Source organism: Chelonus insularis, unplaced genomic scaffold, assembly GCF_013357705.1.
Source record: "Chelonus insularis isolate UGA/USDA-ARS -01 unplaced genomic scaffold, ASM1335770v1 contig_66_pilon, whole genome shotgun sequence".
NCBI lineage: Eukaryota > Metazoa > Arthropoda > Insecta > Hymenoptera > Braconidae > Chelonus > Chelonus insularis.
This window is the reverse complement of record NW_023276695.1, coordinates 398,392-411,693: the sequence shown is the minus strand read 5'-3', so window position 1 is coordinate 411,693 and position 13,302 is coordinate 398,392. Positions and strand designations below refer to the sequence as shown.

General features: G+C 29.6%; 4 protein-coding genes across 5 annotated transcripts; 2 read left to right on the top strand and 2 right to left on the bottom strand.

Moving 5' to 3' along the window:
• Positions 1-71: 71 nt before the first annotated feature.
• gb (genderblind) lies at positions 72-3,347 on the bottom strand. Of its 2 annotated transcripts, XM_035089337.1 has the most exons (12): positions 3,072-3,347; positions 2,798-2,972; positions 2,539-2,705; positions 1,942-2,164; positions 1,748-1,863; positions 1,541-1,666; positions 1,275-1,419; positions 1,073-1,196; positions 783-983; positions 553-702; positions 290-467; positions 72-216 (listed from the first exon to the last, which is right to left on the bottom strand). In XM_035089337.1, the coding sequence occupies exons 3-12, from the start codon at positions 2,681-2,683 to the stop codon at positions 155-157; spliced, it is 1,470 nt and encodes a 489-aa protein (XP_034945228.1). In that variant the 5' UTR covers positions 2,684-2,705; positions 2,798-2,972; positions 3,072-3,347; the 3' UTR covers positions 72-154. The 2 variants fall into 2 exon arrangements, with proteins under 2 accessions (XP_034945228.1, XP_034945229.1); XM_035089338.1 differs by lacking the exon at positions 2,798-2,972.
• A 437-nt stretch (positions 3,348-3,784) lies between these two features.
• On the top strand, positions 3,785-7,574 carry LOC118070615 (myb-like protein X). Its single transcript, XM_035089321.1, has 4 exons — positions 3,785-3,976; positions 4,146-4,350; positions 4,454-6,470; positions 6,560-7,574. The coding sequence occupies exons 2-4, from the start codon at positions 4,219-4,221 to the stop codon at positions 6,736-6,738; spliced, it is 2,328 nt and encodes a 775-aa protein (XP_034945212.1). The 5' UTR covers positions 3,785-3,976; positions 4,146-4,218; the 3' UTR covers positions 6,739-7,574.
• On the top strand, positions 7,574-9,065 carry LOC118070616 (methionyl-tRNA formyltransferase, mitochondrial). The gene is made up of 5 exons (XM_035089322.1): positions 7,574-7,874; positions 7,948-8,148; positions 8,237-8,359; positions 8,429-8,811; positions 8,895-9,065. Exons 1-5 carry the CDS (start codon positions 7,624-7,626, stop codon positions 9,062-9,064), a joined length of 1,128 nt encoding a protein of 375 aa, XP_034945213.1. The 5' UTR covers positions 7,574-7,623; the 3' UTR covers position 9,065.
• Positions 9,051-13,209, bottom strand: LOC118070614 (PHD finger protein 14). Its single transcript, XM_035089320.1, has 9 exons — positions 12,907-13,209; positions 12,528-12,692; positions 12,210-12,449; positions 11,923-12,134; positions 10,683-11,854; positions 10,054-10,615; positions 9,695-9,987; positions 9,515-9,623; positions 9,051-9,289 (listed from the first exon to the last, which is right to left on the bottom strand). Exons 1-9 carry the CDS (start codon positions 12,947-12,949, stop codon positions 9,269-9,271), a joined length of 2,817 nt encoding a protein of 938 aa, XP_034945211.1. The 5' UTR covers positions 12,950-13,209; the 3' UTR covers positions 9,051-9,268.
• Between the last annotated feature and the right edge of the window lie 93 nt (positions 13,210-13,302).

Genomic DNA, 13,302 nt, shown 5'->3' with positions numbered 1-13,302 from the left:
AAAAATTTTTTATTTCCTGAAAATGAAAAAGAAGTTTTTCATTGAAGTTTCGAATGTTAATTATAATTTCATTATTTTTCATTCTTGACAACAATTTGATAAACTATAAAATTTGCAAAAAATATTTAATGCACACAATTTTTATCAATAGACATCAATCATCTTTTTCTTCTCTCGCTGACATGAATAGTTTCTGAACAGTATGCGTAACTTTCACTGAAAATTTATTACGAATGAATGAGTATAACAAGATATATTATTGTGATGTTTTACTTTTCTTGATACTTACTGTCGAAATTTAATAACCATGCGGGTTTCTTTGTCCACACAAATCCAAAGAAATAGGCTGGGATGCCAGAAGCTGTAATAAAGGCTCCCATCCCTACTTCAAAAGGTCGAGTATAGCATGGAACAACAACTAGAAATGCACATATAATAACAAAAGATATGGGAACCCAAAGAGGAATCTAAAAAAATAATTAATAATTTAGATATCGATATGTTAAACATATATACATACATACAAATGATGCTATTGACATTTGTATTTACTTTTATCGGTCGGACCATATTTGGTCGGGTGTATCTCAACCAGAGGATTGCAGTAACAGATAACATTATAAAGAACGATTCCACGATGCTGCAGTATGTTATCAATACGAAAACGTCACTTGTACACAACATAAGTAGTGATAAAATACACTAAAACATAAAAAAAATAAAACGACCATTGATAACAGATGATGTAAACGAAAGTAATTGAAGATAAACAATGTATTTACCAAAAATACTAAAGCAGGCGTAGGAGAAAATCTTGTAACATTAATGTGACTTAACATAGCCGGAAAATGACCATTTCTGGCACCAACGAAACACATCCTTGAAGAAGTCATGATATGAACACTTAAGCCGCCGAATGCTGAAGTTGCAACAAGAAGAGGCATTATCCATGCTATTGGTCCCAGAACTCGATCTCCAAGGCTCTAAAAAAATAATTTAATTTGAGAAAAATTGATATTGATTAATAGGATGAATATCATGAAGTAAATTATTTTTATCATTATTTAATTACCACAGCAATCGCTCGTGATGCGATCATTTCAGTCGGATTAAGAACTGCAAGATAAGCAACATTGGCCAAACCATAAATCAGAGTTACTAATGGTAATGAAATATAAATGGCTCGAGGTAAATTCCTAAAATAATTATTTTTCATAATGATCGAATAAAAATGAAATATTCAAAATATCACGTATAACATAGCAAATGTTTACTTGTAAGGGTCCTTGAGTTCTTCAGTCATAAAGTTAAGATAATTCCAGCCAGAATATGAAAAAATTCCAGCATAGAATGCAACTGCAATTTTTCCTGGATTTGTTGTTGTCTGATCGAAAATATTAGTATAATTTTCAACGTGTCCTGTAATGATCCATAATCAATAACTTGATAATAATTCTATGGGAAAAAGTCGATTGTGAAATTTAACACTGAAAGTATTATCAATGTAATAATCTCATCGAAAGAAAAAATTTATGCTTACCTAATGCCAGCCATGCTAACCCAGCAATTATAACAATACCCAATGCTGCTATTTTTGCAAACATTATAATATTTTGCATTTTTGACGTTTCTTTAACGTCGTAGCAATTAATAAAAGTCAAAATACCTGGAATATTTTTTATGTTAGTCATTCAAATCACTTATTTATTGTGAAAGATGTGTTTTTGCACAAAAAATCAATACTTACATATCGTTAAAGCAGCAATTATTCGCACACTACTGTCAGGTATGGGGCAATTAGGGAAAAAAGGTTGCAGAATATACTCTGCAAATGTTAAAGCCATAATTGCATTTGTAGTAGGTCTGAAAAATTAAATAAAAATTTAATCATCTAGAAATGTTATAATAACCATATTATTGCTTTAAATATTTTAAACCTACACAAAAATTAAATTAGCTGCCCATAAATACAAAAACGAAGGCAATTCACCAAAGGCCTCATGAATATAAGCATAGTCACCACCACTTCTAGGTATGCTTGTACCTAACTCTGCGTAACATAAAGCTCCTATCATGGACAATAATCCACATAAAACCCATACTGCTAACGATAAACCAACGCTTCCTACTTCTTGAATTACTCCTTTCGGCGATATGAAGATTCCTACATGAAAATAAAAGTAATTAAAAAGAAGATACTCTCATTGAGTAAGCACAGATTGTGATAAATCGTTTTATCACAGATTGTTTCACTAAGATTAACAATAATATAATAATTTTTCATTATTTATTAATTACTATTGATTAGTGATATGACCAATTCTGTTGTACTCAATTTAGAGAGTAAATATTTATCTTGATTATCAACATGTGGAAAAAATTTAACGAAGATAACATAGCATTACTACTGATTGACATCAGAGTTTTATTGTATTACACGTGTAACTTATGCATGCATAACGGTATTGGGAAATATTTCAAATAATACGTTTACAGATATTTTGAAATAATAAAAATAAAAATAATATTCATAAATACCTGAACCAAAAATGATTCCTAAAATAATAGCGACTCCTTCTAATAATCCAAGCTGTTTTTTCATTTGAACCTTTTCATCATTTCCAAGTTTTTCTCCAGTATTCAATCCCCCGAGTTCTTTGAGATCTGTGTCCGTACTAACCATTGTATATAAGTATAAAAAATTCCTGCACAATCAATTTGAAATCAATATTAATATTAAATATTTAAAAAAATAACTTTTATATATATTAAATAATATTGAGTATAATTTAATAACCTTATGAATGATACAAATTTAAATATAGTAGTTTATTTGTTCAATTTTTAAGGATTTATTAAGTGGAATTTATTAATTGCTATGAATAAGGAAGAATACAAAATTTCCAAGAATTTTTTTCAATTTTCCACACTGTATCAATTTTCTTGGATCTGAACCACACTTGTAACATACTCTGAAATAGTCGAGTATTTGATTTAGATAAATTTTTAAACAATAATACACAATTTTAATTTATCAATCAATTCGAAATGATTGTTATAATTGATCTGACCTTTCAGAAAATTTGAATAAACCAGCAGAAAAGTATGTGTACTCTTTATTAATTCCTTCTTGGAGCGTCACACAATCCTATTCAAGTGACGCTTAAGTCTGAAACTTGATCTCCTATGTTATTAATATTTTCTTTATCACCTTAACACTTGTACATATGAAATTACAAACAATACTACATTTTTACTGTACACACGTGCTAACAGACATATGTCCTAAACCGGTTATTATGTCATCAAAAAAATAACTGAAAAATGAAAAACTTTCCGTTGTTCAATCAATCGTAGGGGTTTACAGAATATTGGTAGCCAATGGTAAGCCATCTTTGAAACACCCAATTTTCGGAAGAGAAAAATTACTTCACAATCATTCAGACAATAAAAAATTTCCAAAATAATATCATGAAAACATGATTGATTCATTTAGGAATTTTGATTAATTTTTAATAAAAATTAAAGCTCTGTTGTATAATAACAAACTGACTGGCAAATATTTCTGTTAGATCCACATACAACAACCAATGAAAACATACCTTTAAAGATGCCAGCCAATAGTAATGCTTCATAACAAATCTATAGTTTACTGAATTAATTCTAAAGAATATTTTCTTATATCAAATAAATTTTACACACTTTTTTGTGCTCGTAAACAAATGAAATTATTTTCAATAATTTTGTTTATAAAAAAATCTGTTCAATTGAGGTTATTTGTGATTACGTATTTCTAGGTAAGTTTTCATTACCAATGGTGACCGAAATTCATCAGCCAATCAGAATAAAATTATCTTGATGCGTCTGTATGTTCTGGTGTATTGAATGCTATGTTATGGATTGAATATTTATGGATTATTCACTATTTCTATGTTAATTTATATAAAAAGCGCAAAGAAAAAATATTTTTAATTAAGTATGTATAAATAATAATTATTTCAAAGTAATTTCATCAAAATTATCTTTAACTTTTTTTAAATACAGATCATTATTAATTAACCATAACCTTATTGCAGTGTTTAGTAAAAAAATACACACTAGTTATCAATTATTTTGTGATAATTATGATCATTTTTATTTTCCAGATATATTATTATAACAACTTGGATAATTACTTAATAGATTTAACATATTGGTTAATAAAATGAAGTTGAATTTATGATAATAGTAAGCAAAAGCAATCATTGTAATACAATGGCAGACACACAAATAAATGAACAATTTAATCCAAATTCAAATGAATATTACTATGTAACCAAAACAGAATGTGATGTTGAAGAAACGATAGCGGTAAAATAATTTTAATTAATTTTTTTTTGTCTTAAAAGTGATAAATTAGAAAAAAACTTTCAAATTTCCCGCTAATTCTTACATATTTTCAAAATTTTTCTAGGAGGTGGTTGGAGAAATAGATCATATGGGTTCAAATGAATTTGAAAATCCAAATATTCATACAGAAACAGTTTATTACGATGAAGCCATAAAAGCTAATGAAGATTCAATAGATGATTTTGATCCAGATATTAATTCAGTGTTGAAAAAAAAAGTGAAACATGAATGGGACCCAGTTCTGGATGATATGGAAGATAGGATAGAGGAGGAAAATACTGAAGAAAGATTTTTAACTGAGGAGGAAGAAAATAGAGATGAGGATGAAGAAACAATAGCAACATTTGTAACTTCCACAGGTCAACAATTAGCTCTCTATGCTGTTGAAGATTCTGATGAAGTATTTGCTGTAGCAGAGTATGATGACTCGGGTGAGCCTCCGACAAATTTTCAATTTTTAATGAAATCGGATGTCGAAAAATTAATTGGAGAAGGTGCAGTTCGAACTGTACGTAAGCCATCACAAATGAAAAAGCAAACATATCGAGGCCATCATCAAGAGAAAGAAGAATTTTTCCAAGAAGATTACATTGAAAACAATGATACATATTCAATAAAAACCGAATTAATACCTGTAGAAGAAGAAATCCAAGAATATGAACATGAAGAAAAAACCGAAATAGATGATGTCGAAAATGATTTATCATATCAAGAGCTAGTAGATACATCTTACGTGATAGAAGAAAATCTTCCAGAATATATTACAAGTATTGAGGATTTTGAACCTCAGGAAGAAGTAGTACAAGAATCGACAGTTCAAAATATCTTTCATGATGATGATGATCAATCTGATTCAGAATTGACGTTTGATGACATTGAAAAATCTCTAGCTACTTTCGGGAAAAATAATGTGAACTCACGATCGTTATTAAAAAAATCGTACGAGCCTATAACTAAATCTCCTGAACGACCAAGTATAAACGGTGCAGTGATAATACCAGAAAATTTTGGAGTAAGAACTGCTTTGATTTCAAAAGCAATTATTGAAAAGCCTAGCCGTAGAGTTTTTAATAGTTCAGGTATGTTAAAATCAAAACATATGCCAAGAGCGCTTCTAGGACGTAAGGGAAAATTAAGTGAACAATCTCGACAAACTATTTTCATTCACGGCTCAACTGCTTTAATTTGCTGTCCTATTGAAAAAATCGAGCCAGAGTTGAAAATAGTTAAAGGCTCAACTGATTCTGGATCTAAAATAAAAAGGCCGAGGAAACAGCAATTAACAGCTGTAGATCGCGCAGATTCAGAAATCATTATTCAACCAGCGTCTTTAGTTGAAGAACAAGAAGAAGAACCCGTTCCTAGAAAAAGAGGAAGACGGAAGAAAAAACGGACTGATTTTGCTTTGAAAAGTTATACAAAGCAACATCTGACGAGATCTAAACGATCGAGAATCGAAGTTATAGATATTGATATCGACGAGGAACAAGATCGAGATATTGAAGAAATTACTATTGATGATAGTAAAGAAAAAGAATCAAGTGATAAAGAAAATGAAGTAATAATGGTAGACTCTGATGATGAAGACTCACAGGAAGAGAAACAAAACTCTTTAATCTTAAAATGTGAACATTGTTCTAGGAGTTTTAGACAAAAACGAGCATTAGATACACATTCACGAGTATGTCCTAAGTCACCAACTAGAAGACGTAGAATTGAAAAAGGCAATCGATCGAGGTCTAATGATTCGAGTACGAATAAGAAGCAATATGTTTGTAAAATATGTTCAGAAACGTTTGACGTTGTTGTTGCTCTTGCAAGACATGCTCGATCGCATAAAAAAAAGTCAACAGCTGAAACTGAAAGAATTAAAGAACAAAATCGAAAAGAGGAAAATGAAATGAATGAAAAAATTATTGAAAGAAAAAAGCGTATCTCAAGTATTTTGAGAAAAAAGAAAAAATTGCAACTAAGAAAGTTGTGGAAAGTAAAAAAAATGTGCTGTACTGAGTGTGGTAAATGGTTTGCTAGTTCTGCGATGCTTTCTGCTCATTGTCTTCGACATTCAACTAAAAGATCAGGTAATGTTAAACTTCAAATATTTTTTAAATTCTCATCATTTAATAAATAAGTTTATCAATGACTCATAATTTATTTTTATGTAATACAGAACAACAGATAAAACGATGTCAATTGTGTAGAAAGCTATTTAGATCAAATTTAATGTTCATGCGTCACATGAAAATGCATGAACGAAAATATAAACTGCAGAAACAGCTAAGGAGTTTAAGACAATCAACAAATATAATCACAAATATACGAAAACGAGGGAGACCAAGAAAGTTGTGATTTGCTCGATGTAATGTAATATTTACTGTTACTCAAATTATTTCTGTAAAAAAAAAACGGCAAAGACAAAACTAATACGATTAAAATATAATAGATTGGTGAATAGATAAAAACATGTTATTAAAAATGGAACAAAAATTCAGAAAGTCATGATTATTAATTGTTTTGATGACACAAATTTGCAACAATTGAAACTTTTTAATTTTTTCTAAGTAAAAATGAGCCTTCAACACAATATAAGTCATGAGAACTTATAAAAAATTGCACATCTAATCATTAATTTATTTGTCAGTTTAATTCAGAATTCAATAATATTTTTAAAATATTTCTGATATTTTAAAAAATAATATTTTACTCTTATAACATTATTCACTTAGCACATGATCAAACTCACATAGAGTTTAATGAATTTCAATGATAAAAATAGGTAGGGTTAAATATTAATGATGATTTAGTTTATTTAAGTCACAAATGAAAAAATTCTTATCAATATTATAGATTTTTCTTGATTATTCATAATTAATCATTGTTTATTCAAGACTAATTATGAATTTTTATTGATAATGTACTAAGTCTCCTAATGCAATGATTTTGTAAATAGATTCTTTATCCTAGATAAAAAATACATAATAATTAATAAATAAAGAATATTTGAAAAATAGTTCCTTAACAAATTGTATAACATTATTTATTTATCTATAATATTATCTAAATTAGTTCGCAGAAATTAAGTTCCGGTCTAGGTGGCGACACTAATTTTATACAAAGCCGAGTAAACTCCAGTTAGTATGTAAACAAATGATTGTTATTTAAATAAAAACATCTTTGTTCTGTAATTATTGATCAATGCATTAATGATTTATCTTATTGTGATTGTCCACAACAATGATATCAAAAATTAGTCCAAATCATAGATTAAAAAATTGTGTTTCAATTTTAGAAAAGGTAAAAATTAATCATGAATATTCATGCAAAAATTTAATCAATTTATGTAAAAAAGGATTGAACACCAAAACAGAAGTTAATAATGTTAATAATGATCACATAACAAGAAATTTAAGTCAACCCTGGAAAATTTTATTTTTTGGAACTGATTCGTTTGCTCTTGAAAGTCTTCGAAAACTTGAACAGGAATAGTTAGTCTATTTTCTATCAACATAATATTCTATCATACATTATAATAAAATAAGCAATATTTTTATAAATTAGTCGTTCGAAGCTGTTACTAAATAAACTAGAAGTAGTCACTTCGTACAAAGGTAATAGAAATGAAGTCATTGAATTTGCTGAAAAAAGTAATTTAAAGATCCATCAATGGCCTGTTGATATTTCAATTAATGATTTTGACATTGGAGTAGTTGTTTCATTTGGATATTTAATTCCTACATCTATTATAAACTCATTTCCTCTGTAAGTAATTTTAATATAAGTTTATAAATACAAGAATAAATTATATTCTCATTACATTTCGAAGCAATTAATAGGAAAATTTTTTTAGAGGTATGATTAATGTTCATGCAAGTTTGTTACCACGATGGAGAGGAGCTGCTCCAATAATTTATTCACTTTTTAATGGAGATACGAAAACTGGCATCACTATTATGACAATAAAACCAAAAAAGTATAAAAAATAGTTATTTCCAATTATTGAAAGTTTTTTGAATTTGATATGCAACTTTCTTCATTAAAGGTTTGATATTGGTGAAATATTAGCCCAAGAAATAGTAAATATTGGTCCAAATGAAATGCAACCGGAGTTACAGAAAAGATTAGCAGTAATTGGCTCTGATTTATTAGTTAAGACAATACAAAAATTACCGCATATTTTAAATGAAGGCATCCCTCAATCTACTGATGGATTAACTTATGCACCGAAAATAAAACGTGCAATTGCCGTTGTTAAATGGTCTGAAATGAGTGCCGAAAATGTTTATAATCTTCAAAGAGCATTATTTGACATTTACCCATTAGAATCTAAATTTCAAGGACAAATACTGAAACTGTATAATGTTAAATTGTTAGATAAGTTGCAATCTCCATTTAAATCGAAGAATGAGTTAGATATAACACCGGGTAAGTAAATTGAATTTTCTATTTATATGAGATCTTAAAATAATATAAATTTATTTAATTGAAATATTTTGAAATAATTTTAGGATTAATAGTGTATGACAAACATTTAGATTTATTGAGAGTTCAATGCAAGGATGGAAATTGGGTGACAATTGAAAAGGTAACATTGATAAATCATAAACGAATGACAGCTAAAGAATTTAATAATGGATTTTTAAACAAAAAAAAGAATAAAATGATATTAGAAACGTAAATAGATCGCTGCAAAATTTAATTACTTATTTAATATATAAATTGCCTTTAGCATTAAAATTTTTAGATAATAATCATTGACTTCATTAAAATTAATTCTCCTTAATTTTAGTAAAAAAATCAATTAAAAGTTATCAGTAAATTAAAGAATCAAGTAGTATTTCTGATGATTTTAGAGTTGCTGCTGCTTTTTTCACATATTAAATTAGGTTTCAGTCTCAGATGCCTGAAAATAAAATAACTGTAATACTCATGAACAAAGATTTTATCAACGAAGTATTCTGAAGCGAAAAATTTATTATAAAAATTTTTCTTTTTCCATCACAAAAAAAAATTAATAGAACCATAATGAATTTTTCATAATTTTGTAAAACATAGTTTATTCTCAATCAGAATACCTTTTTAATTAATAAGTTGCATTAATATTTTAATAAAAAATTATTCAACTTACGCTTGGATCACAGTCAGCACAATGCCACGAGTAACCACGTCTTTTTGGTGATTTTTTAACTGGAGGATCTAAACAAGTGAAGTGATAACACTTTTTACATTCATCACACCTAAAAAAAATATTTTCAATGTTAATTTCATAAAGAGAACTATTCATAGAAGTTTTAAATAAGTTTATTACATCACAAGATTCTGTGGAGTTCCTGGCATGTCGCAAACATTGCATTGAGTCATCAAATCTGCATCCTTAGATTTTTTTCCTGATGACAAACGTGAATTGTATGATCCACTCGATACTGGAGTATTCTGAATAGTTATTGAAGGAGATGGAATAACAGGAATAGGTGGAGGCTCTGGAGTTGGTATATTATTTACTGGTGGAGGTGAAATTTCGGTACTCGTAGAGGTTGCAATAAACATTTGAGGACTTGATTCTGATGCTTCTTCACCTTCTGGACGTGGAATTGGTTTGATCTATAATTATAAAAAATATCATACGTTAATAAAAAATAATAAGAAAAAAAATTAATAACAAATTACTTTAATTGTTATTCTTCGATGAACTTCTGGTTGGCCTTCAGGATTCTCAATATCCATACTTTTTCTCTTATGTTTTCTTTTTCTTTGTTTGACTCCCGTAATTGGATCTGGTGTATATCTTTTGTGCTTTTCTCGTCGCCGTTTTTTAGCACTTCTCTGAGAGACCGACTCTGTACCATCAGCAGAAGCTACCATATATTCTGGAGATCCTTCTCTCGGAGGAATTGGCACGGTTTTAGTAATAACAGACTGATTATATGATTCTTCCATTTGCATCGGTTCTACAACAAATGGTTGAGGTACCATCGGTTTAATTGTCAATTTAGGCATTGGTGGCGGATCATTAGAAACAGGAGGAGTTAAATTTTTTGAGGTTGTTGGTGTACTGGGAGCCGGTGGTATTAAAATTTCTGGAGTTGGCGTTGGTGTTAGTGTTGGTGTTGGTGTTGGTGTTGGCGTCAGTGCTGTATCATCTTTACAATGGCGTAATTTACGAGGTGCTGAAGTGTCAACTCGCTCTACTTCAGATCCTGAAGATTCTTTATCGCATTCAGAACATTGCCTGAAATTTGAAAAAAATTATTAATAAATTTAATTAATTTTTCATGAAATTAAAAAACATTACATACCATCCCATTAATTTAGTTTTCTTTGGCAGTCGTAGTAAAGGTGGATTTAAACAAGAAATATGATAGTGTAAATGACAAGTATCACATTTAGCTAACAAATGTTGATTAGTAGCTCGTCTACAAATACCACACTGATGTCTCAATGTCAATTCAGGCTTCTGAATTTGTTCTTGAGCTTGACTACTTAAAACTCTGCCTTCTCTAACTCCTTCAGATCCCTTGGTAACTGGAAGTGGAAATCCAACTCCCATTTTCAATGCTGCAGCAGTTGGAACACCTAGTCCACTTCCTAAACTTGGTACTCGAGGTTTCATTAAATCTCCTGCTAATGGTAAGGGTTTGACATATCCAGCTAATCTCAGAATTTGATGGTATTGTTCAATCTTTTCTTTTAAAGTTGCATTTATTCTGATTTGTTCTTCATTATCTTTCATGACTTCATCATACTTTCTATCTAGCTGCTGTTGTTCAGTAAGTAATTCAGCATGTTTTTCCAAGAGTTCTTGAAGTTTACGCTTCATGGACGTAACTCTTAAATTTCTGTCAAGATAATATCCAATAAATTCTACACTAAAAGCTGGAGGAATATGCCATTTTTTACGAACATCAACAAGAGCTATTAATTGAGCTTCCTGAGCTTCTAATGCACCAATATCAATGCCCATTAATTCAGCTTTCTTTGATAACTGTCGACAAGCAGAAGCAGAAGTTGTCAAAAGGCGTGGCATTTTTTGTGTTGGAACCCAGGGACTGGGCCTTGAAGCTTTATGAGCTAAATATTTATGCCGATGTTTGGCTAATTTTCTTTGAATCCTTCGTTGCTCCTCAGTATCCAAATGTCCTGGTTGTTTTAATAATTGGGCTCGATATTGTGCTCGTATTTGAAGAGCTAACCAATTTCGTCGTCGTCGGCGTACTAATGTTTTATCGGAATGGAGTTTACAATGAGCATAAAATGGATCTGCCTGATCTACTTCTTCGCTATGAGCTTCACTTAATAGGCCTTCTCGTTGAGCACAAGTCACATGAAAATATGTATGACACATTCCAGCATCACATTCAATACACACTCCTGTCCGAGCATAACGAGCATCTTCACAAAGAGAACACGTTTTAGAACCCCATTTGCTATAGGCCATTTCAAAAAGTGTAACACTGGATAAGCGGTCCACCTGAATGAATATTTGCAATATTATTTTTAATTATCAATATAAAAATATTTCTTTGAATAATAGTTTACCTCTCCGAATGCCACTCCAGGAACATAAAGTGCACAAACTAGATGGACCCATTTTCCGACATCTGTTTCTTTGAAGATTCCTCCTTTATTTGGACATAGCTCACAAGATGGATCTTCAATTCCTGCACTACAGGCTTCACAAAACCAAGGAGCTGATTGACAGAGCGAATCTGTACTAGAAAAACTTTCTACATCTGATACTCCATAACATCCTGAAGATTGAATTATTTTTATTTAGTTAGTATTTTTAATGTTTAAACATTTCTCTGTGTTTTATGGTGGTGTACCTTCGTGCACAGTGACCCCACATCCATCGCATTCAACAATTTCGTTAATATCATCACTTCTATCTCCTAAGCATCCACAACAAATAAGCATCTTTGCCAATTTTTCATCTAGAACTTGGCCTTTTTCTGCTAGTTGTCGAGCCTTTTCAATTATATCTCCTGTAACATTTGCTTTATTGGTATTATTGACCATCAATGGATCCCCCAAGGAATCATCTGAATCTCCAGAATCTGCACCATCTGAAATTATGAACAATTTTTACAATATTATTACTTATTTGATTTTATGGTTAGGCAATTGTTTGTATTCATTCTTACCTTTGCCATCATCATTAGAATCAACAGAATCATCATCAGACTCTTCACAATGATCTTCAATCCGAAAATCACTATCATCTGAGCTTTCGCCTAGATCGAAATCTAGTAAAGAAGTTTGAGCTGACTCTACTGGCTTTACTCGACGTTTTTTAGGATCTCGTTCGACTGAAATAATTTGTAATGTTTTTTAAACTTGTTTGAAATTTCATGAAATTACATACTTATTTTAATTTTCTCAATGTTATAAATTTATTAACTTATAAATCATAAATTTATCAATCATAATAGTTTTAATAATTGTATTTTGAAAAATTGTTAGTCTTAGATAAAAGCCTATTCATAATTTTAAAAAAAAATTATTAAATTTATTTATACTTACTCATCGTTTTGTATAAAAATCCTACATCGTCTTCTTGAGACATTTTTACATATATGTACAATTCTATTTTGTTATCAACTCTTGTATTATCAAAATTTTTTGATTTCTTACTTGTCTTAATATGAAGTCATTAGTACTAGCTTTTGAAAATTTTGTTCGCAAAAATATTGTTTAACTTTTTAAAAACTTTATTTAAAGTTTTGTTAATTACGACCAATAAAATGCCACAAATGCATTTCGGTTGCCATTATATATATCAAAACTACACATGATGTATACATATGTATGGATAATATGAAAAAGTGGTAGTAATTTCTGCATTACAATCAAAAAATGCAAACTACATAGAAGTATGAATTCCATGATCTTATGACATAAAAACTGTTTAGTACGTAA